The sequence below is a fragment of the Budorcas taxicolor genome, chromosome 17 (genome assembly GCF_023091745.1).
Source record: "Budorcas taxicolor isolate Tak-1 chromosome 17, Takin1.1, whole genome shotgun sequence".
NCBI lineage: Eukaryota > Metazoa > Chordata > Mammalia > Artiodactyla > Bovidae > Budorcas > Budorcas taxicolor.
In genome coordinates this window covers 69,314,339-69,338,195 of record NC_068926.1, presented here as the reverse complement: position 1 = coordinate 69,338,195, position 23,857 = coordinate 69,314,339, and the positions used below count along the sequence as shown (strand labels likewise).

The 23,857-nt window shown below is 56.0% G+C and overlaps 1 protein-coding gene across 1 annotated transcript in view; it reads left to right on the top strand.

Moving 5' to 3' along the window:
• TBC1D10A (TBC1 domain family member 10A) overlaps positions 1-22,877 on the top strand; it is a 28,571-nt gene extending 5,694 nt beyond the window's left edge. Inside the window, exons 2-9 of the mRNA XM_052654765.1 lie at positions 12,192-12,291; positions 16,327-16,434; positions 19,767-19,873; positions 20,448-20,562; positions 20,642-20,707; positions 21,287-21,476; positions 21,598-21,752; positions 22,195-22,877. Of these exons, the coding sequence (XP_052510725.1) occupies positions 12,192-12,291; positions 16,327-16,434; positions 19,767-19,873; positions 20,448-20,562; positions 20,642-20,707; positions 21,287-21,476; positions 21,598-21,752; positions 22,195-22,641 (1,288 nt within the window). The 3' untranslated portion in view covers positions 22,642-22,877. The remainder of the gene's footprint in view (positions 1-12,191; positions 12,292-16,326; positions 16,435-19,766; positions 19,874-20,447; positions 20,563-20,641; positions 20,708-21,286; positions 21,477-21,597; positions 21,753-22,194) is intronic.
• Positions 22,878-23,857: the final 980 nt, after the last annotated feature.

The window sequence follows — 23,857 nt, the reverse complement described above, 5'->3', positions numbered from 1 at the left end:
GTCAGACTGAGGCCTCCTGTGTCTCATTAAGGTCAGTCTGGTGCGGGCATGGAAGATGGTATGAAGAGGAGCTGGATCACAGGCAGTGAAAGCAGTTGGAGTTTGGGACAGCCCAAAAGGGCTGCAGAGAGGTCTGGAAGGTTCTGGAGCTGAGAGGATGAAGGTCAGCAAGTAGGGCATGGTACCTGATCAGCTGTGTGGACCTGTAGGGACTTGGCGAAGGCTTTGGCCAAGCTGAAGTTGGCCCTCGCCATCCCAGGGCCTCTGACCACAGGGAAGGAAGGCCATCTGCAACCTTCCTTTGAAGCAGACAGTGGGCTGCTGCTGACTGCTTTGTCACAGCCCTGGGCTCCCTGAGGTGCCTGGCATGGCTGGCACGCTCAGGGCCCATCAAGGGGTTCTTTGTATCTCTCCAGTAAGAGCGGATTAGCTGGCCTGGTTGGGAGGGGGTGGGTGAGTGGAGCTGAGCTTTGTGGTCTCTCCTGGTAGACGTATTGGATGGCAAGGAAGGCTATCAGAAGAGCTAGCCACCTCTCTGTGCAGAGAGGAGGAAGCCCTGAGGGCATGGAAAACCTCCCTTAGGGCAGTGTGTAGCTGGGGGCGGGGTAGGGGGGGATGTTTATAAGGCTTTCAGGAACAGCATAAGCTCATCGGGGGTTTCTCGCCCGGTTCAGTGAAAAAGAATCCGCCTGCCAGCGCAGGAGATGCTAGTTCGATCCCTGTGTCGGAAAGATCCTCAGGAGAAGGAAATGACAACCCACTGCAGTATTCTTGCCTGGGAAACCCCATGGACAGAGGAGCCTGGTAGGCTGTAGTCCATGGGGACACAAAGAGTCCGACACAACTTGGCAACTAAACAACAATAAAAGCTGATCAAGAGGAGGCAGCCTGGCAGTGGAGGGCTGACTTCCTCTCACTTCCAGTCTTCATTATGTTCCTGGAGCTGGTGCCTCAGCTGGGAAGTGGAAGCAAGTCCAGTGCCTATGAGAACATGAACCCCTCAGGCCTTACGGGCACCACCATGCACTTCTCAGAGATGATTCTGGCGGGACATGTGGATTTATGCTAGTACGGGAAAGGCTTCTGAACCCAGGGACTAAGGTGCCAGGGCTGGCTCCGCCACCGACCCTGGTGGTCTGTGAGTAAGCATGTCCTCTCATCGGCCGTAGGGCTGATGCTCCTTGCTTTCACCTAGCATGTGCTGCGTGTGAAGCTGTGTGCTAGGCTCTGGGGGTGCAGACTTGGTTCTGTCTTCCCAGGACCTGGAGCACAGCAGGCCAGGAGGTACCCGTGTGGTCTGATGATGAGGATCAAATAAGATGACTGGATTAGGAGCATGTGTAAGCAACACTGCTGACCAGGGATCATGAAACCCAGGTCCTAGGCTTCACTGGGCCCCTAACTAACCCTGTGACCTTGAGAAATTTGCTTAATCTTTCTAAGCCTCAGTTTCCCTTACATATAAACCAAGGCAGCCTTAATGAATGAAGTTGAAGAGCTCTTCTGCTTCTAACATACTGAGACTGCCCTTGGAGTATACGAAAAGGGCTTTGAGAAGTTTTTTCCCCCTGGGTTGGGAAGATCCCCTGGAGAAGGAAATGGCAACCCACTCCAGTACTCTTGCCTGGAAAATCCCATGGACAGAGGAGCCTACTGGGCTATAGTACATGGCGTTGCAAAGAATTGGACAGGACTGAGCGACTTCACTTTCTTTTTCCTTTTGTCAGGTACCTCATAAGTGCAAGGGGTCGTCAGGGCACAGCCCACAGAGGCCAAAGCTTGCAGCATGCTCTGTTTCTCTTATGAGAGGACCTCTCTCTGTCAGACCAGTGGCCCTCATGTCTTCGGGAGTGCAGTCAAATCAAAGAATGCTCTGGTCTGTCTGGCTCTTTGGTCTGCACAGTGCTTTCTTTCTCATTGCCTTGCAGTGATCCTAACAGGAGCAGTGGGAACTCAGGAGGGTAAGTTTTATTTTGCCCTGTTTACAGACAGGGAAACCTAAGCTGAACAAGCAAGGAAACTGTGCCTGGAAGCCAGGGTTCTGCCTTTCCAATTTTTTCCATCTTACCAAAGCTGGTCGCCTCTGTGTGGCCGCTCCTCCCTCTTCCTGTCCCAGACTTAGGACTTTCAGTCCAGCTCCAAATGTCTATACTTCTCCTAGTGGGTTTCTCAAGTTGTTTTTGTTGGCTTTTTTCTTTCTTTCTTTAAAAAAAAATTTATTTGACTGTGTTGAGTCTTAATTATGGTGTGTGGGATCTAGTTCCCTGAGTAGGGATCAGGCCTGGGCCCCCTGCATTGGGAGCACGGAGTTCCAGCCACTGGACCACCAGGGAAGTCCTGTTTTTGTTGTTGAGTTGTTATAAGGGATGGCACACTTCCTATCCCAGGTCCTCCACATATAGCACCTCACGCAAGATGAGGCAGGAGCAGCTGGATGCTAAGGGAGACCAGGAACATAGACTGGAGAACTCTTGTTCCTCCTCTCTGCCGTCTGGGCCCTGGATTCTGTGTGTCCAGAGGCGGTCCTTCCTAGCCAGCCACATTTGGAGGATGATTCCCTCTCTGTCTTGATTTCAAAAAAGGAGAACCTAAATTTGGGAGATCCTGGGTTCAGGACACCAGCAGACTGGCTTCAAGCCCTGGCTCCGTCACTTTCTAGCCATGTGACCTCTCTGAGTCTGCAAATGAGCCAGATGGTGGCGTTGGGAGTGGGAACTGGCCCCATGCGAGCTATGGTTATGAGTACTAAGGAGATGATGTTGGTCAAGTGCCCAGCAGTGTCTACCACCAAGTAAGGGTTCCATGGTACATGGTGGCTCTTATAATTCGAGTGTGAGTTATCCTCTAAGGTTTACTTCAGGCCTTTGGCCTAATGGTGAGAGAACAAGGCAGCCTGGGTTTGAAGATCCACATTCCTCCTTGTGCTCTGCCTACATACCCTTGGACTCTGGGGTAAGACGGGAGCCAGTCCCACTCAGCTTGTGGTCTGGAGCTTTCTGACCTGCCAGGGCAGGTTGGGAATCCCCCAGTCAGTTCCTCATTGAGTCATCTGGAACAGGGCTGCAGGTGACCCTGACTCTGAGGCCCCTGATGCGAGGGCCTTGTCTTCTCTTTGGCATGAAGATAAAGCGGAAGTGAGAACAGAGGTGGGTCTCCTGAAAGATTCAATTCAAAGCATGCAGTCGTAGGGCTGCCTGGGGCCTCTGCCCTCTTGGGTGGAGACAGTCACTTGGGGAAGGAGTCGGAGGGTGCTTCATAATGCCACCACCCTCCTGTGCTCCCTGTGGACTTTCACCCTGGGCTCCCTGTCCTGCCCCTCAGTGACCCGCTCTGTCCCCCTAGCACAGTCACTTGATCATGCCACTTCGCAGGAGTGCCTGCATGGTGGACCAGGCTTTCACCAAGACCACCGTGTTTAACTCCGTGAGATGTAGCTATTATCATCATCATCTCCATTTTACAGAGGTAGGTCCCAGATCCCAGAGTGGTGAAGTGACTTGCCAAGCGTCACACAGCATATGGCTCTGAGTTCAGGGAGTTCCAAGCTCCCTGGGAAGAGGGCTTGCACCCACCCAGCCGAGTAGAGAGCAGTCAGTGCCAGAGCTGAGTGACAGAGCAGAAGGGCCTGGGTACACCTCCCAGAGCTGTCCTCTGCTCCCCTTGGACGGTGCATAGTTACTGGCTTGCTGAAAAACCTGAGTTTCTACATCTGCCCAAGGGTGGGGTGGAGGTGCTAATTAGAGGACCTATTTCATATGTTTGTTGTCAGGATTCAATGAAATAATCTAAGTGCTGAGCACCATGTCTGGTCCATAGCAAGTGCCTGGTAAGGGTTCTAACAGACATTCAATTATGTTAATTGAATATAGAATTATAACGTTGTAAAAGGCCATCATCAAACACATCTGGGCTCAGCCCTGTGCTGGGCTTCAAGGAAGATCCATCGCTGGACTCAGGCCGGGGAGGGAGTGCCCTTCATCAAGCGCTCTCTGTGCTCGTGCTTTTCCCCTCTGATTTCAAGGCAGAGGATAGTATTCCCATTTCACTGGGGAGAAAGCTGAAACTTAGAGCGCCCGAGGTCACAGAGCCACTGAACCTGTCAACATATGTTTATTGAGCACCAGCTAGGCACCACCCAGGCCTGGAGAAGGGAATGGCAACCCACTCCAGTACTCTTGCCTGGAGAATCCCCTGGACAGAGGAGCCTGGTGGGCTGCAGTCCTTGCGGTCGCAAAGAGCCGGACAGACTGAGCGACTAACACAGGCCCCCAGGCTCTGTTCTAGAGTCAGGACACACTGGGGAGAGTGGTTGGCAGAGTCCCTGCCCCCAAGAGCACACCTCGTGGAATGCTGCCTCAGCAAGCGGTACGGGACAGTTGGGTGGAGAAGCCAGACTCGCTCCACTGGACTGCTCACATTCTCCAAGCACACCAGGCTCTTTTCCATTAATGTGTGCTTTCTCATCCTGGGTCTTCTGCCTGTTGTGCTGTTTCCCCTTTCTCAGCCTGGCTGCTTCCTGTCACCCTTCAAGGATCATCCCAGCAAGTCAGCTCCCTTCAAGGTTTTCCCTGAACACCTGCACCCCCGCCTGGGGCCTTCTTGCAGTCTCGTAGCGCCTTCCACCCTCCTCGCTTCTGTGATAGCACCTCTGTATGGCTTGTTATTTACTCCCCCATCTGTCTCCCCTGCCAGATTGACCTCCTCAAGGGCAGGACCTGCGTTTTGTTCAGCTTTGTAGATTCAGGGCCTGGAGCACAGGCTCTGGAGAGATGTGTGTGGAATGTAATGCGGTGCTGATTGTGTTCTATTCCTTCAGTGGCAGGAAGGACTTTAGAGATGAGAGGCTGTTCTGAATGAGGCCTCGGGAAACAAGTGGGACTGAATTGGAGTCGGGGTAGGGGTGAAGGTGGGCAGCTTAGAGAGAGGGCTGTCTAGAAATAGGGCTGGGGGGTGTGCAGAGGGACTAGGAAGGCCTGGGAGCCAGGGCCTGAAGTTCTGTTGAACAAGGTGGGCAGTAGGGAGCCTTGCAGGAGTCTTGGCAGAGATAAACAGAGAGTCAAGACTAAATTGATAAGATCTATCAATCAAATTTAGCAGTTTTGTAAGGATGGGTGAGGGGGCTGTACATGAGTCATGGTGCCCACAGAGATTGTGACCCGAGGACCCAGTTGCCAGTGGGGGTTTCAAGTAATACTCTGCCCCATAGGGGTGGGGGCTTGGAGAAGGGATGTCTCCAGTTGAGGATAGTCTCCATTTTTGTTGTTGTTTAGTTGCTCAGTTGTGTCTGACTCTTGGCGACCCCATGGACTGTAGCCCGCCAGGCTCCTCTGTCCATGGGATTTCCCAGGCAAGAGTACTGGAGTGGGTTGCCAGTTCTCCAGGAGAGCTTCCTGACCTGGGGATGAAACCCACATCTCCTGCCCTGGCAGGTGGATTCTTTACTGCTGAGCCACCAGGGAATACCGAATAGTCTCCATACCTCTCCGCATTTTTCAGAGAGAGCTGCCCTGGGAGGTTTTGCTCTGGTCTGTGCCTTTCCCTAGCTGAGTGGGAGTCGGGGGAGGGGGATTCCTTGCTTTTTGGAGCCAGCAAGGCTGGTGCTTAAAGGAACCATTTCTTGCCCCTGACAACAAGGGGGGTGGGGCTGTGCCGAGTGGAGAGTTGGGCAGAGGCCCAGGGCACCGAGGCCAGAGAAGGGTGGAGAGAACCTGTTTACCATTGTGCACTGACCCAGGGCTGGAAGGAGCAAAGCCAGGGAATTCCCTGTGGGAAAGGGAGGCAGGCCCAGACCTAGCTTGCGCGGGTGTTGGGGAAGAGTGAAGCAAGCAGGACTCTTTCGCCTAGACAGGGAGCCCTCGCACTGCCCTGCCTCCAAGCGGGGGCTGCCAGGCCACAGGAGGGAGCACCAGGCTGCTGCAGACCACCCTGCTTCCCCACACTGACTCCTAGCGCGACCTCGGGCAGACCGCGTGCCCTTCAGTTCCTAGGCCTCCCTAGCTGTCTGGGGACTCACTCCAGAACCTCACAGGCCTCCCAGCCCTGCCTGTTGGCCATCTGTAGATCACCAGCCCAGCCTCTCCTGCCTTCTCTTTTCCTATCAGGGCTGATTATGGAGCTGGCATAAAGGCTATTTATACTTTTAGTCATTACCACCACTTGGATTAATGAACTCCAGAGGTTGTTACTCAGTGTGCAAAGTAGGTCAGCTTTTTTATTTAGCCTCACTCCTTCCAGCTCTGGGTGGGAGAGGGGAGTTCCCCCACCCTTGTCCCTGGATCTGTGATTGCGCATCCACTTCCCAGTGTTCCACGCTTGCATCTTGCTCACTCTTGCCGTCTCGGCACAGAGAGCAGTGGTGTCTCCTGGGGGGTGAGGGAAGAGGAGGGGAATGTGGTAGGTACTGAGGCCCTGCTACATGGGGATCACCTTATACTTATTGGATGGCCTAGTGCTCAGTTGGCATCTCTACTTCCAGGCTGCGTAACCTTGGACAGATTACTCAGCTGTGCTAAACTTTAGTTTTCGTGTCTGTTAAGTGGAGATGATAAAAGCTGCTTCCTTGGGGAATTGTGCGCCTATGTAGTGCTTGGCAGAAGTGGTGCAGAATGGGTGCTGGAAGTGTGCCAGTTCTTCCTGTCTCATGTGGTCTTTACTGTTGCCCTCCGAAGGGGGGCCTTGCCCCATGTTACAGGTGGAGATCTGGAAGCTCACAGTGGCAGAGCTGGGTCGGAAGCCAAGAGTTACAGTCCGTGTATCATTGAGTAAACGGCTTAATCTCTTGGGGTCTCCATTGCTTCGTGGGTAAAATGGGGATAGTCCTGCCCTGCTGTGTGTGTGTGTGTGTAGACCAGTCAGATGAGAAGAGGGATGGGAAAGTGTTAGGCAAGCTGCAAATACTGGTCACCTTAGAGCTACCATTAGCTGGCCACCCACCAGGCTGGGTCCTTATACACATGTATTCTTCATTTAGACCTTATGTGTGTGGTCCCACTTGAAGATGAAGTTGAGACTTCAAGGTCTGTCTCCCAGGTAGAGGAGCTGGAATGGACCCTCGGTTGGTTAGCTTCAAGGTCCCCACTCTTTTTACTGTCTCCCACACTCCACATGGCTTTCCTAACGGTTGAGATGAGAATTCATCCCGAGGTCTCGACCTTGGGCTTTATGCTTGGGCTGTTTCTTTTTGTTTGGTTTGGTTTGGAGAGGGAGGCTTAGCGGAGGGGGGTTACACTGGTTCCTTGGGACCAGGTTTTATCTGACACCTTTGGATAAAGGGGTCATGGGCACAGACGCCACACCTGGCTGAGTCTGCCAGCCAGAGGGGCTGACGGCGCTCTTAGGTGGAAAGTGCATGGCTGGAGGGACAAGGCGGAGAGAGCCTGGGTCTCAGGTAGCCTTGGGAGCTGGTCTTGTCCGTCTCGTCTCTTGGAAGCCTTCAGCTTCTGGGTTTGGGGAGAAGGTTGGGAGGCTGGTGTCATCGGGCTGTCACTGCTGCCTTGGGCCGCAGCACAGCATGGCTAAGCTTAGCTTAGCTGAGAGCCCAACAGAATCTGGGCTCAGTCACCCTCTGGCTGCATGTTTCTGTCTCCTCTGTGCCTCCTTCCCCAGGAGGGGGTGGTCAAGGGTGTGCTTGTGAGCTTTGCCCGTCCAGCATATTGGCCTTGCTGAGCTTTGCTGGGTTTGGGCAGGCCACTCACTGGGACAGTCAGAGCACTGGAGGAAGGCTTAGACTGTCTCCAGGGGGTTGAGGGCCAGAGATAGGGCCCCACAGTGGCATCTGGAGAGCGGCCTGATGTCCTCCCAGCCTTCCCAGGGGAGGGAGGAGCAGCACAGGAGTCACTGGGGCAAAGGGGAGCTCTGGTTTGCCACTTAATAGCTTTGTGGCTTTGCCCAAGTCATATGATCTCTCTGATTGGGTCAGGTTTCTCATGGGTCCAATGGAAATGGTAATTAATCTCTGAGGCTCTCACTGGGCTACGAGGGGCACAAATACAATTGCTGTAGGCAGCAGTGGCTTGTAGCCCTGAAGGCAATAGATGAAAGGAATGATGTCATGGAGAAAACCAGGCAGGCATCTGTCGGTATCCGTCAGGTGCACAACGGGAGTTACATAGCTCAAGACCCAGTCCGGTTAGGGAGGGACAGGGCTGAGCAGCATGACCAAGTTGTGATGAGCTGCTCATTTCACATCACGTCTTGATTCATTGGTGATTTAGTGCTAGAATCGATTTTAGGGGATTGTGACCAGCATGAAAATAAAAAAGAAGTAGGAAGTAGGATAGAATAATACAAGAATTGAACTGAAAATATCAGGTGCTTTAGTACATGTAGGAGTAAATTGTTTCATAAAATGTATTTTGGTTATGTGTGCGTGTGTATAGTCTCAGTACAAAATGTATTTCATACTGTGAGTTTCAGTTTAAAAACTTGGAGAAATGGTGTTGTAAGTAGTCAAGATGAAGGTCTTCAGGTTGGAAGACAGCTAATGAGATCTGGGCAGGCACAGCAGCTGTGTGGAGGCTAAGGGCTTGACTTTGGGGTTCAGAGCATGCACTGTGGCGTGAGGCAAGCCTGGGTTTGCATGGCTTTGGGGGCTTCCCTGGTGGCTCAGAGGTGAAGAACCTGCCTGCCAAGCAGAAGACGTGGTTCAATCCCTGGGTCAGGAAGAGCCCCTGAAGAAGGAAATGGCACCCCACTCCAGTATTCTTGCCTGGGAAACCCCATGGACAGAGGAGCTTGGCAGGCTACAGTCGTGGGGTCACGAAAGAGTCAGACATGACTGAGACTAAACGACAACAACATGGCCTTGAGCAAGGCACTTAACTTGACTAAGACTTGGATTCTACTTTAGGAAAATGGAGAGAATGTTATGGTTGGGTTATTATGAAAGATACATGAAAATAACACATGTATATATATATGTGTGTGTGTATATATATTAGTATTTTAAGTAATATATAAATATTTTGAAAGATGTTGGTAAGTAGTAAATGATGTAAAAATGGTAACTACTGTTGCTGCTGTTATTGTTGAAGTTGTCATTTTTATTATGTTGGGCCACAGAAGTGTTGCTGTGACTTGGAGAGGGGAGAAGAAAAGGCATTCCAGGTAGGGGTAGGTGAGTGATGAGGGATAATTACATTTGTCTAGTATGAGGCTGATCTGGCTGAGAATTGTGCAGCCTTAGAAAGGGGTGTTGCGGTAGACAGGAGGTACCAGAAAGCTTAACAGTATGGCTTCAGCAATGAGGGTGACTTCACCTGGAGATGATGAAGGCCCAGCCCTGAGGAGTTCCACTAGAGACTGTCCTCATTAGACTCTTCTGGTTGCGGAGACTCCTTCAGGCCACCTTAAGGACGGAGGAGTTTTCTGCAAGGGGGAGTGACACTCTCAGGCCGGAAGCATCCCTATGGGCTGTTTGGTCCCTTAAGTTGGCCATTTGGTCGGTCTCCCTGTCACTGGAAACTGGCTCACACTCTCCCCCCATTATTAGGAGGGAGCCACCTCAGGGCCTCCACACCGTCATGTCATCTGCAGAGATGCCCAGACCCCAGTCCACATCACGGCTCCTTTCTGGGCATCTTTTGAGGGTCAGTTCACAAGGCAGGCCATCCAGTTGCATAGCAAACAGGCTCAGAGAGGGCAAGAGGGCAGAAGGAATTTCTGTATCAGACAGCAGTCTGATCAGATGCCTTCTGAGATCCTGACCCACCAGACTGGATGTGAACCTTCTGATTTTTAAGAAAATGGGTAGTGTGTAGCCATTCAGAAGCACATTCTGTATATGAAGAGAAGTTCACTGTAGTTAGAAGGTGAAGTGCTGAGTGCCGGGTCAAGCAGGTGTTGGACTCCTTTGCTGTTGGAGGAGAGGCCACTCAAATGACCGTCTTTCCTCCAAAATTTCTCAATTTAAGGTTTTGAAAATAAAAATAGATCTTTCAGTGAACATGTACATTTAAAGTGGTAGTGGATTTTTTGTTTGTTTCTGCGACGATCTTACCAAATCAATGGTGTAGTTTAAAATCAGTAGTGCCTTGGAATCCAGGAAATACGGTAGTTTGTTTTGTACCCGTTTGAAATTCCGGTTTGAGGTTTGATGCTGGGTCTTTGAAACTGCAAAAGGTGTTATCTGGCATCATTTAAAAGAACACTGAGCTTGAACCTGTTCCCCTGTGTATTTGTAGTTGGGAGACTGGGTATCTCTGAGGCCCTGCTATCAGATCTTATCAACAGAGACAGACTAGAGGGTCAGGGTGTCAGATGGGTATGTATTTAATCATATGGGAATTCTCTGGAAACTGGTAATCTCAGGCAAAAGCCTTGCCCTCTTATGAGCCTCCATTTTCTCTTCTGCTCAATGGGGCAGTTGGATCAGATATCCACATTCATAGCTGCCAGAACTTCCTGTTGGCTCCCTGTGGCTACTTCCTTTAGTTTAGATAACTAGAAGGCTCATCCCCTGACATGTGTGAGAGAGTGCTGTATGATGGGAGGTGACCTGGCCTGTGATGCTGGGCCTTTGATTTGGGCTCCCTGGGCTGGGGGCTGCCTGGAGACGTGCGTACATTTCTTTGTAGATTACCTGATCTAAAGTGGTGGTCTCTGCTTTTCTCCTGAGGGGAGGGATAGGAAGGAGCCTGTCCTTGTGCCCCGGTTCTGCCTCCAGGTGGTGAGAGGGTGGGCGGGTGGCCTGTGTGGAAGGGCTGTCGTCTCTCCTCGCCTGATCAGCACCAGCGCTGCTCTCAGGCCTGTGCAGTTCTCCAGATAAAAAACCGAAGAGGACCTGCCCTTTTCTGTCTGGGAGCTCTGCTCTGCCGGGGCCCCTCCCACTGCTCGTCCAACCAGTAGAAGTTCTAGCAGTGCATTTCCTTCCTGTAGAAAGAGAATCAGAGACTCAAGGCCTGGGCCAAACCCTGGCCCCGCTGTGTCCTGTTCCTGAGGGCCTCCACCCTGCGCTGCGTTCTGGGAGGTCAGGCAGTGCTGAGTGCAGGCCCTTGGCTACGATCTGACTTGGATTTGAGTCTAGGTTTTTCCACTGATTTGCTGTTTGACTCTAAGCAGTATACTCTTCCTGGGTATCTTACCTCTCAATAATGCCAGTATTTTTTAATTGGAAAAGAAGGGGCAGACGCGCAAGAAAGAAATTTAAAAGATCCATAGTCTACTGCTTGAAAAATAATTCTGAGACTGTGTATGTGTGTGTAGAGAAGGACACATGCCCGTTGTTCTCATTCTTACCAGTATTGCTCTGTAGGCTGAATACAAGGAAGCACACGTAGAGTGCGCAGCCTTTAAACGCTGGTCGTCTTCTCTTTGCCCCATGGTCATGTGAACTCAGGAACTTCCAGGGACTCCCTCCTTGGAAGGAGCTCACTCACTCAAAGCACCCTCTAAGCCAGGGGTCTTGCCCAGCCTGCCACAGCTGCTTCGGTGCTGCCCAGGGTAGGTCTCCAAGCTGAGGTGTTTCCCCACCAGCTCTTGTGGGCATTCAGAGCCTGTAGAATGTCAGTGCCATGAGGGCTGGGACTTGTTCTAGTCACACGACTGTTCCCCACAGTTTACCCGGAGGCCCTGGCCCTAGAGCTCCACCTACATAGCTGTGACAGCGGTTCCGTGAGTGGGTGCACAAATTTGAGTGGTGTCTGATGGGGCTGTGAAGTGTATTTTGAATTTGGATAGGCAGAGACAACTTGGAGTGTGTTCCAGTCCCCACAAAGGGACTGGCGTGAGCAAAGGCTGAGAGGGGGCCAGGGCCAGGGCGTAACTGGGGAAACCATGAGTAACTAGTTTTGTTAGAATGCCGAGGTGAGCGTGGTATCCCTGTACTTGTCTGACTAGTTTTCCGTCCAGCTCTGTACTGTGCATGCTGGTTCTCTGAAGAGGCTTGTTTATCGGCACAGAGCCAGGGTGGGAATGCTGTGCTTTGGTGCACAGGTGCAGGCACTGGGGCCCCTGGTCCCTTGACACATGGGGGAGTGAGCGCTTGAACCTACTGTCTCTCCAGCCTGTGCCTTCTAGGGAGGGCGCTGTGTTCCCTCGCGTCTGTGTTAGAGGGTTCGTGAGTTAGCCCCGTAGGGAACGGTGGGATGAGGGGCAGGGGAGGGACGGGGACTGACCAGACTGGTACCTGGGACCTCAGCCAGGGCCTTTGCTTCTCTCGGCACCTCTGACAGGCCCTGCCCTCTGCTCCACAGGCTGGAGGAAGTCCCCCTGGAGGTGCTGAGGCAGAGGGAGTCCAAGTGGCTGGACATGCTCAACAACTGGGACAAGTGGATGGCCAAGAAGCACAAAAAGGTGAGGGACCTGGCCGTAGGCCTGGGGCTGGACGTCGCAGTGGGGGTTACACGGGCTGAAGAGGCAGGGGCTGCATCACTCGAAGGAGCAGGAGGGCCTCCAGCCGCCCAGTGTCCCCCCACCAGCTAGGAAATACAGACAGAAGCTGGTCCTCCCAGATGACTTCAGACTGACGCAGAATTCTTTCCTTGAGTCACACTTCAAAGCCGCTCTCAGCTGAAGGCCCTTCAGGCACCTTTCCTCCAGCACTCCTGGGGCAAGACTTTACTACTGCCTACCACCTAGGGGAGGACTTGATATACTAATAGTGGCTAATGTATGTTGACACAGTGTGCTGGGCACTTAGCTGGGTCATCCTTACAGCACCCCAGTGAGGTTGGTGGTGGTGGTATCCCCACTTATGACTGACGGCAGAGTCAAAGTTTGAACCCAGGAGTCTAACTTTAGTGCCTGCATGCTTTGCCACCACAATAAGGGGCCTTCTTTACCCTCTAGATTAATTTGATGAGTTCCCTCTTGTCCCCTAGCCAAAGCAAAAAGAAGGAAAAGTGACTTCACAGTTTAATGGTCTCATAAAAATGAACATGCCAGTGGTCCTTTTCTGGTGGGCTGTATTTAGGTGCCAGCTCTGCCACACTGTAGGCGCATCCTTGTCCACCGCACATGTGCTGATACTCTTGCTCACCTTGGCAGGGTCTGCTTACTCCCTGGCTGAGCGGAGGCCTGTCTGCAGTCCCACAGCTGGGGTCTCTCTGCACAAGTCCCCAGCGCACAGTGACCCCCTGGCCTGCATTGTCAGCTGACATGCTGGTCTGGCCCAGGCTGGCACAGCCACTGCAGGGCTTAGCAGAAACCCAGGGCCAAAGGTCACATTTGGGCTTAGGTTCGGCCACACAGCCCCAACTCTCCATGCCCATGGCTAGCAGAGTGACTTCGGGCGATCCCTTCACTCCCCCAGCCTCAGTTTCCCTGCTCAAGTGGGAATGAGTGTCCTGTTGCAAGCCTCCTCCTGTAAAGCCCTGTGCCCATGGGAGGAGAGGTGCACCCAGACCGGGGCTCTTTCTTACTGTTCTGTGTGAACTTTGGGGCTTTCAGTTTTGGCTTATTAGAAAAATTTCACTTAAAAAAATACTTTTTTAAGACAGTTGTTGCCCAGCTGCTTCCTGCCTGACTCTGGGGTCTGTTTTCCTGCTTCCTCAGCCCTTGGGCCTTTACCCTGAGCTTCAGCTCCTCTCACTGTCTGCGGAGGTGACTCGCAGACTCCACCCCCCACCTCCTCGCAGATGGGGATTCCAGAGGGGAGCCGTGGGGAGCACCTCTCCGCAGAGCAGCCAGCATCACTTCCTCTTCCCTTTTGCTTCCCTGGCACTGCGGTTAGAGACCAGGGCTACCCGCCCAGCCGGGGCCACCAGAGGAGACTGCACTCCACCCTCCCCAGGGACCCTAGTGCATGGCTTGTCTCCTGCCACTCTGGCCCTAGAGCTCTCACTGCCTTGCCATGCCAGCTGGGTCGGGAGGTGGTGGCACAGGAAGGCCACACCTGCACCCAGAAGTGGATCCAGACCCCCACCCCCTGCACTGATCCTGAGTCCCCAGGACCCGGCCAGGCCCTGCAGAGAGACGGTGCTGGTTGGAATGCTGTCTTCCCCTGTCAGGCTCTGCTTAAAGGTTGCCCTGCCCTCCTTGAGCTCAGCAGGCTAGGTGTGGCTTCTCTCAGTTGTCATCAGAACTCTCCTTTCCCAAGGCCTTACCTCAGATAATGGCAATTCCTGTGCTTTCTGTTTGCTGAGCACTCTCTCTGGCTTTACCCTTGCTCATCCCCACCTCTGCCTCTCCCTAAGAGGTTATCATCTCCAGCACCCCGAGCTGAGGAGGATGCCAGAGGCCAGAGGGGGAAGGTTAGTCGCTCAGTCGTGTCTGACTCTTTGTGACCCCATGGACTGTAGCCCGCCAGGCTCCTCTGTCCATGGGATTTCCCAGGCAAGAATACTGGAGTGGTTGCCATTTCCTCCTCCAGGAGATCTTCCTGACCTAGGGATCGAACCCAAATCTCCTATATTGCAAGCAGATTCTTTACCACTGAGCCACCAAGGAAGCTGGTTGTATTCCCAGCTGTCCATCCCCACCTCCCAACCTTGGGCCTGGGTGAGGCTGGGCTGCTCTGAGAGCTTAGTGGACTGAAGGTATTCCTGGACTCTTCTCGGTCCTGAGCAGACCAAGGGTGATGGGGCTGCAATGATATGTGGGGGCCAGCTCAGCTGAGCTTGGCCCTGGGGAGCCTGAAGGGCCTGTGGTTCCAGGTCATGTGTACCCCTTCGCCAAAGCCCGCCCAGACCACGTGGCTTCCTTCAGGAGACCCCAGTCCCACAGCAGCAGGAAAGTGTCCATGGAGGCAGGCCAGTCCCTTCTGCTCCCTTCCTCTCCCCACTTTGCAGGCAGTCCCAGAAGCGCAACTTGGCTCCTCTGACCAGCCACTCTGCTCTTCCCCCACTGCCCTCAGCCTGCCTGTCTGTCTCCTTCCTGGTTCTTGACTCCCTCTGACCCTTGGAAAGTTTTCTCTTGTTTATGCTGGTCATTAGGAAGCCCAGGCCTCCTGTGCTCCCTCCTCGGGGAGCCTCCCAGGGGACTCTTTCAGGGGGTTTCCAGATAAGGGGACTTAGGAGTGAGCCCAGGGCCTCTGAGTTCAGGTGTCCTCCCGGGATTGGAGGGGCAGAGAGGAAGCCATCATTTATTAACATCAACCGTGTCAGGTGCCGTGCTAGGCATGTGCCCCTGCACCACTTCTGATAGAATCCTAGTTGTTACTATTTTGATCTTACAGTTGATGAGAGGTGATGGGCTGAGGTCAGCGCTGGATTCAAACTCATTATCCAGGCACCGCCCACTTCCCACTGCCCTGTGCTCTCATCTCCACCCCAGGCCAGGCTGCTCGGTGCAGGGGCCGAGGGCAGTGTCACCGGAGAGTCCTCTGCCCTCTTTCCAGAGGAATGGTGCCTCTGCCTTTGCCCTCGGTCTCCTTGACCCTTGGCCTTGAGGTCAAGGATGATCAGGGCACCTGCCTTCGAGCCTCACTCTGCCCTCAAGTCCAGAGGAAGCTCATGTCCTCACATGACTTGGAGAGGCCTGAGAAGTGAGCACCCAGGGCTCGGTCCTCCAGCCTGTGTGGTGTGGCTGGAAGTTGGCGTGATCCCTGATGGAATGACCTTAATATTGTCCCGACTCTGTGCCTCAGTTTCTCCATCTGTGAAGCGTGATGCTTTCTCAAGCCGGGTTTGGCAGTGGAAGCCTTTTTTCTGTTGAAGAGAACAAGCGTATGCATTGAGCACTAGCTCTGGGTCGTGAGCTCCCCAGACACTTCCTCCCTCCCCTCTCCCAGCCCATGATGGGGAAGGCCGGCGCCAGTTTAGCCTGGGATCAGGACTCACACCCAGACCAGTTGCCTCCACCCTGGTCTGGAAATCGTGAGAGCTCAGGGTCAGGGAGAACAGAAGAGAGGGGATTCTTGACCAAACAAAGGGGGAGCCATTCTGATCAGCTCCTGTCTTCTTCCTGAATTCTGCTGAGATCTTTCCTCTCTAGGCTGGATGTATCTTGCCACACAGCTGCTTAAACACTCCCATGAAAGCACCCAGGACACGTCTCTGGACACATTCCGAGTCATCTTGTGAGCTGCTTTCCCTGTGGCTGAGCCATGTTCCACATCGTGCAGATCCCTTCCTGGTGACATCCCAGGGGCTCCTCTAACTTGTCTGGTTCCATTTGGATTCAGAAAATGGAGATGGAGATTCATAATCCTGTGTGGACTTGAAGAACCCCTGTGTGTCACTAGGCCAGGGAACCGGGGCCGCTGCCCTCACCTGCTGGCAGCAGACCCGGTGCGGTGTTGGAGCAACAGAGTGGAGTCCGCGTTCCCCCCGTTCGGCTCTTGCCCCCATGCTCCCTGGAGGCCTGATGAGCACTAGCCTCTGGGGGCTGGGGAGGGGGCAGCGGGCAGCCTGGCTGGATGCACAGGTATGGCCTCCCTTTGACTTCCAGATCCGGCTGCGGTGCCAGAAAGGCATCCCACCTTCTCTGCGGGGCCGCGCTTGGCAGTACCTGTCAGGAGGCAAGGTGAAGCTGCAGCAGAACCCTGGAAAGTTCGACGTGAGTTGCCCTTCTTTCCCCTGCCCTCCCTTCCTCGTCTCTGGACATCTTCTGGGGGGCGCTGATCCTCTGTGCTCAGGGGACCTCTCCCCTCCAGAGCTGACTGCCAGGCCTGGTCAGTCTGTGACTCCGGGGCCTCTGCTCATCTGAGGCGCCAGCCCTGAGCAGGCCTCAGTGGGGTAGACAGATTGGCAGCCCCCTAGATTTGCTCTCTTGGACTTGGTGGGCTACCTCTCAGCTCTTGGTTATTGGGAGGGACACTGAGAGCCCTTCCCTGACCACCTGGGGCTTGAGCTCTGGGTCTTCGGGGGCTGCCCAGCAGGGTCCCAGGACCCTAACACCTTTTGACTTCCCATTCTCTACTTTCTCTTGCCTCATCCAAGCCAGCTAGACAGGGTTCACCCATGTTGCTTATGGGCTCGTCTGTTCCGGGGGTGGCAGAGCCAAACCAGTGTCCTTAGAGTTCAGAAGCCAGTCAGGGGTCAGACGGGATACCCTCTGACAGCCATGCCTTCCCCTCCCACTGCTCCCCACCCCAGCTTGCCAAGGTGAAGAACACCCCTCCATTCATGAGGCTTCTTGGGTTCCCCCTGGCCCGGGCTGCTCCTCTAGCCTGCTCCTCTAGGGAACTCGGGGAGTCAGTTGGCTTTCCCGGGGTTGCCCCAGCTCACCTGCCAGACTTGGCCCCAGGCCTCAGGGCACCTCCCAGGCTCTTGGGACTGATGATAGGCAGTGAGAGAGCTGTCAATCAGCAGCTCCTTGTTGACAAAATTCATGCTTCAGTGAACAGCCCTCTCCCGCCAAACCTGTTCCTGGAGCTGCTGCTGTAGACCGGAGGTGGGGAGGGTGGCCCAGGGGACCGGGGTTGTTGGAGTGTCTGGCTGAGGGCAGGCCTGAATCAGGGATCGGGCTGTCCCACAGAGCACCGACATCATGCCCACTCAGGCAGCCTCTTGGTCCAGAGTCTTCCTCCCTGTGGCTACATCACTTCCATGTCAGGGGGCTGCCTTCTGGCAGAGTGGGAGGCTCAGGGGTGGGGTGGGAGCACCACCAAGGCCCTAGGTTACCTTCAGCCGCCAGAGCATAGCCTGAGAGCCAAGGGAACTTGGGGGCCCGGTCAGCCTCCTGGTTGCACAGTTAGCAGACGTGAGTGCCTCTGATGAGGAGCGGAGTGCAGAGCTCTCTGTGCTGTGTGTGTCTGGGGAGTGGTGCGTCCCGAGAGGGGCTGGCCGCCTCTGTGGGCTCTGAAGGTTGCTTGTGGGAGGAGGTAGACTGGCCCAGAAAGCCCTTCATGATGTTTTGAAGCTTAGTGGCGGGGCCCCGAAGTGGTCCTGGGGGCCAGAACAGTGGTTTGTGAGCACAGCGGGAGGGACACTGCCTGCCTGTGGGGTGGAGGAAGTGGACGGGGAGAGAAGCTGCCTCCGGCTGCTGGGGCAAGAGGCCAGAGGCAGGGGCGCCACAAGGGTGCAGCAGTCCTGCCCCTGCAGGCCTGCGCTGACCCCAGCCTCCGCTGTCAGCACAGGCTCCACACCCCAGCAGCTCCTCCTCCTCTGCGTGGCCGCTTCTTCCTCAGGCAGGACAGGACCTTCCAGTCTTTTTCTTCCCTGGTTTTCTTCTCCAGTTTCCCTTCATGATGACGCCAGCACCTGCAGACTCTGTGGGGGCTGTGGTAACTGCGTCGCCCCCAGCGGCCCCTACCTGCCTTGGACTGTCGGCCCCCTTTCTCCCTGCAGGCCCTCGGCTGCACCTTTCCCTTTCTGAGGGGTGGTGACTCTGTGTGGCTGAGTGCCGTGGGCTGCTGAGGAACCCCATGAGCGTGCTCTAGGAACCTTGGGTTCCCAGGTCCGTGCCTCAGTGGGGCCTTCAGGAGAACTTGTGGCCCTCCTTTCCTTCCTGACAGAAGCAGGCCTGCACTGTACTCAAGAAAGTGTCTCGGGTCAGGACAGCACCCTGACCTGCAGGCGCCTAGGGCACTTGCAGCCCTCCTGGGGGGCTGCACTTGCACAGCTTGTGTGCGCACGTCTGTGGCTGTGCACCCGCCCCAGGGCCTACTGTCCAGCCCTGGGCCCTCCCTCCAGCCTCCAGCCTCCAACACTGCATCAGCTTTTTGTCTCAGTGTTCACCTTCTTGTATCAAGTTACCTGACACCCCAGGGTCCTTATTTCAATCCTGGGATACCCCCACTGAGGAGGCACAGAGGGAAAGGCACTTGTATGAAGTCACCTGCCGGGCAGGGGCCTGGGCCTGTGCCCACTGATGTGTTTGCTGTGGCCCCAGCCTTCCTCCTGGGGCCCTCCTTGCGCTGCCCAACACGCAGACAAGGAGGGCTCTGTCTGCTTCCCTGCTCAGCCCTCCAGGCATCCTTTCCACTGAGTTGTCTCTTTCTTTTTTGAAAGCTGAGGTTATGAACTTACATAAAGTAAAGTGCACAGATCTTAAGCACACAGTTCAGAGAATTTGGACAAATGATACATACCCCTGTAACCAACAAGCAAATAAGAAAGGACATTTCAAGTAATTGAGAAAGGATCTTTTTTTGTGTACTAGTTTTGTTTTCATAAATGGAAGTCATGCAAAAATGTTCACGGAAGTTCAAAGGAAAGAGAAAAACTTTGCTGAAACCCCAGCAGCCAGAGACGGCTCTGGGGCCAGTGGTGTGACAGATGTCCTGTCACTGCTCAGTGTAGCAGGGCGCGCGCACACACGCACATGCGCGCACACGCTTCCTGAGTAGGAATAGGTGGCACCGCTTGTACAGGGAGGTGGGTAGCACAGGAGTTGGGGTTGACAGCTCTGAGTCAGCCTGGCTTCCAGACCCAGCTGCATCATTTTTCTAGCCACAAGGCATCAGGCAAGTGGCTTTTCTTTGACCCTCAGTTCCTCACCTGTGAACAGTGTAACAATAGGACCTGTCTTTGGGGGGCTGAGGAGAACAGTCGGCGAGGCCCACATGTGCCATCTCAAGTGGTGCTCAGGGTGGTCCTCCCAGGTGGGAGTCGTTGCTTCCAAGTTGCTTTCCATCTTCAGGGGGTAACAAGGTGTTTGAGTCCTGAATGAAGTGCCTGGAGGTTATCTCAAGCCACAGCTATGTCAGGCACTCTTACCCACATGGGTCTTCCCCCTGGAGCCTAGGTAGCCCCTCAGGGTTTCCAGGACTCTGCTCCGCTCGTCTCTGCCCCGCCCAAGCTTCCTGACTTGTCCTCGGGGAGGCCCAGTCAGGATGGGATCAGGTGGACATTGTCCCTGGTGATGGGGCTTCCTCCACAACCTGGGACAGTGATATCCTCCCAGCCATCCTAACTCCTAAGAGATGCTCTTGACCTTGCTTCCAGGAGCTGGACATGTCCCCTGGGGACCCCAAGTGGCTGGATGTGATTGAGCGTGACCTGCACCGGCAGTTCCCTTTCCACGAGATGTTTGTGTCCCGGGGGGGCCACGGGTGAGCAGGCTGGGCCTTGTGGGCTGTCCCTTTCCCTCAGAGAGAGGGGGTAGAATGAATCTGGCAGGACGCTGGGGGTCCCGGAAGCTGGAGGGTCCTGACTGCACTGTTAGTTCCCTCTTTGGTTTGAGTCTGATGGGTCCTCTTAGGTCTGGGGCACTTCATCCTGTACTTCCCAGAGAGCTAGGCTCGCCTGGCCTGGCCTTCCTCTGGAAACAGGAAGATGCATAGATTGAGTGGGGAGAAATAAGGCTGGAGAAAGCTGGGTGGGTACAAGGTATGCAGGAGAGGAGAGACGTGGCGGCCAGGCCAGGACCGAGACAGACCTGGGACGGGGCTGGCCTAGCCGAGGGGCCACACGCCCTGCCCCAGCCCTGCTCCCTGCCCTCTTTTTGAGCCTCTGCCCTCACCTGTCAAAGGAGGGTACAGGGGCTGCAGTGGGGGACTGACCCCTGGTGACCCCAGTCTGCAGGGAAGTGCAGCCTCCGAGTCAGGTCTGGCCCACTGGGGCACAGGTGAGGCCTGTGGGTGGCCGAGTCCACCCGTCAGCCCTTCCCCACTCGCCTCTCCGCAGCCAGCAGGACCTGTTCCGGGTGCTGAAAGCCTACACGCTTTACCGACCCGAGGAGGGCTACTGCCAGGCCCAGGCGCCCATCGCCGCCGTGCTGCTCATGCACATGCCCGCCGAGGTACCCCCAGGCCGCAGGTGGGCGGGCGGGCGGCCGGGGAGCACCCAGCAGCCAGGCCTCACGCCTCTCCTCCCCACAGCAAGCCTTCTGGTGCCTGGTGCAGATCTGTGAGAAGTACCTGCCCGGCTACTACAGTGAGAAGCTGGTGAGTGCTTGCCAGCCTGGCCCTGGCCTGAGACCCAGCCCAGACCTGACACCTTTGTGGCCTCTCCAGACCTTAACGCAGCCGTCCTGCGCCCGTGGAAGTCCTTCCCGGCCTCCCACTCCCACCCTCCCTCCACCTCTGTCTCACTGTGGCTGTTCCTCCAGGGCACCATGCTCCTCCTGCCTTGGCCTTCCAGTAGGCTTAATCCTCCACCCCTTCCTTCTTCTGATAACTCTTCTTTCCCCTCAGCTTTCAGCCCATGACCCATGAGCTTTCCCTGACCTGACAGGTGGGACCTCTGGCACACGACCCCCAGGGTCTTGTTCCTGCTGTGCCCCTAGGGGGCACAGCCCCCTCCCTCCCTCTACGCCCTCAGCCCGTGATGCTTCTGTGGTTCGTGTCTGTCTGCCTCTCTGCACGGCACGCTCAGAGAGGGGGACTAGCTGTGTCTGGTGTGCTTATCATTGCACCCGGCACCTAGCAGGAGCTTGGCACCCTGTGGTGTGAGCCGCCTGAGGAGCCCAGGGGCGGCTGCCACGGGCCCTCGGTCACGGCCCGGTGGCTTCCCTGTCCCCCCAGGAGGCCATCCAGCTGGACGGGGAGATCCTTTTCTCGCTGCTGCAGAAGGTGTCTCCCGTGGCCCACAAGCACCTCAGCCAGCAGAAGATCGACCCGCTGCTCTACATGACCGAGTGGTTCATGTGCGCCTTCTCGCGCACCTTGCCCTGGAGCTCCGTGCTGCGTGTCTGGGACATGTTCTTCTGTGAAGGTACTGGGCTGGGCTTGGGGCAGCACCCCTGCCACCAGTCCAGTTCACGGGGGGCCTCTGTTTGCAGAGAAACTCCCCAGAGCAGCCCCCACTGCCTGCACTCACTGCCTGCCCCCCGCAGGAGTTAAGATCATCTTCCGGGTGGGCTTGGTGCTGCTGAAGCAGGCGCTGGGCTCCCCCGAGAAGGTCCGAGGCTGCCAAGGCCAGTACGAGACCATCGAGCGGCTGCGGAGCCTCAGCCCCAAGGTCATGCAGGAGGCCTTCCTGGTCCAGGAGGTACGGCCACCCCTGCCCCTCACCCCCGGAGGGAGGGGGAGACTGAGGGCCCTGGTGGGGGCCTGCGGCCTTGTGCTCAGCAGCCCTGGACGGTGCGGAGAGACTTCGTCCTTCTGTCTGAACAAGGAGAGGGGCACAGAGAGGCCCAGATCCACCTAGAGGAATGCGAGTAGGTGCGGCCCCCACCCATCAGTCTTGGCTTTATTTTCCCGTCTTTCGCTCTTGTGGATCTTTGTCTCTGGGGGCTGTAGTGAGGTGATACACAGGTAGACAGGAGGACTCGTGGCTTTCTCCTCCGAGGCGGTGGGCCTCGAGGGCCTGGCTCACCTGGCAGTCACTCTGGGGCCTGTGACCACCGTCCTGTGGTCAGCCCGCATGGCCCGGGATGGGAGGTGGAAGGGGACAGCTCTTCCTGATGCCCCCCACCTTCACCGCCCCACAGGTGGTGGAGCTGCCAGTGACGGAGCGCCAGATTGAACGTGAGCACCTCATCCAGCTGCGCCGCTGGCAGGAGACACGGGGGGAGCTGCAGTGCCCGTCCCCGCCCAGGCTGCACGGCGCCAAGGCCATCCTGGAGGCAGAGCCGGGCCCACGACCCAGCCTGCAGCCCTCACCGTCCATCCGCCTGCCCCCGGACGCCCCCCTTTCTGGCTCCAAAGGCAAGTCCAAGGCATCCAAGCAGGTCCAGAAGGAGCCGCGGGAGCCGGCGAGAGAGAGTGGGCAGCAGGGCCGGCCCCCCACCCCGGGTCAGGCCAAGGCGGCGGCCGCTGCGGGAGACGCATCTCCCCCACAGGATGCGCCCGCGCAGGACCCGGCCCCCCAGGACTCAGCCCACCACCGCTCCCGGGAGAGCCTGACGTCCCAGGAGAGTGAGGACACCTACTTGTAACCCTGGCAGCTCAGGCCCCTGGGCTGGGGTCTCCACACACCACATGGTTCACCGACTGACTGACACTCCAGAGCCCGCCCACCCTCTGAGGGCCCGCTGCCTGGCCCCGCGTGGCAGAGGGTCTGGCTGGCCCAGCACAGATTCTGCCTGAGTCTCCTTATTTATTTTCTCCAGAGTGGAGCTCGGGCCGGCCCAGCTAGGGCAGGTGGAAGTGCGGGCCTATGGGTGGGGCCTCACCCAGCCCCTCCTGGGGGGATGCTCCCCAGGGCTGGGGCACGGATGTGGTGGGCAGGGGTGGGGGGGTTCTTTGTGTAAAATAGAAACATGGTTTTGTACAGAAATAAACAGGCTTGTGTAGAGAGCTGGTGCGTAGCTTGGGACTGGGAAGGGGGTGCCACCCCTAGGGCTCAGCATCTCTCCACACCCTACAGAGGCCCTCATCCCGGCCCGTTTCCCCTACTTCATCCCCCCTGGCCCATGGCCACCGCCTGCCAAGGGTGAGGGTCACCAGGGCTAAGGCAGAGCAGGGCCTGCTCCCCAGGCCTTGATCCCTGCCCTTCACAGAGGGGAGGGGCTCCATAAGTCCTTCCGGAGTGCTCCTCCAGGGGTTGGCCTGGATGCCACTTTGGACCCCAGTAAGGGACTTGTTCTGGGCCGGGTGCTGGTGCCAAGGGCGGGTGGTTGTGAAGAACTGCCCTCCCATGCTTAGCCTAGGCCTCCATCCAAGTTAGAGGGGTGCAGGGCGAAGTCTGAATGTGTGATACGAGGCGCCCGCTGGCTGCTTACCGAGGTGAGCACATGCCAGGCTGGGCTGGCTGACTGACGACTGGGTGGGCTTCATCCCTATCCCCGTTTTACAGAGGAGGAAGCAGAGGAACTGAGTGGGAGAGGTGAAATTGATGCAGATTGGGAGCCAGAGCCCCTCGCTACCACTCCCAACTAGGGTGACCTGACTCCGCACTGAGGACCCAGGCAGGCAGTGTGGTGACCAGCAAGGGTGAGAACAGGGTGTCCCTGAGAGAGGCCCCCCTTCTGCTGAGGAAGCAGCTTTTCCAGTCAAACAATAGTGGCTGTTCCTGGCAGGCCACCAGGTTGGGGCCGGGCTGGGTTGGGGGTGTGGGGGGAGAGGGAGGGAGGAGCAGAGCTTCCCTGGGAGCGTTTAGGCATCACAGGGCTGCGGCCTTGGCCTGGGACGCCCTGTTCTGGTAGAACCAGG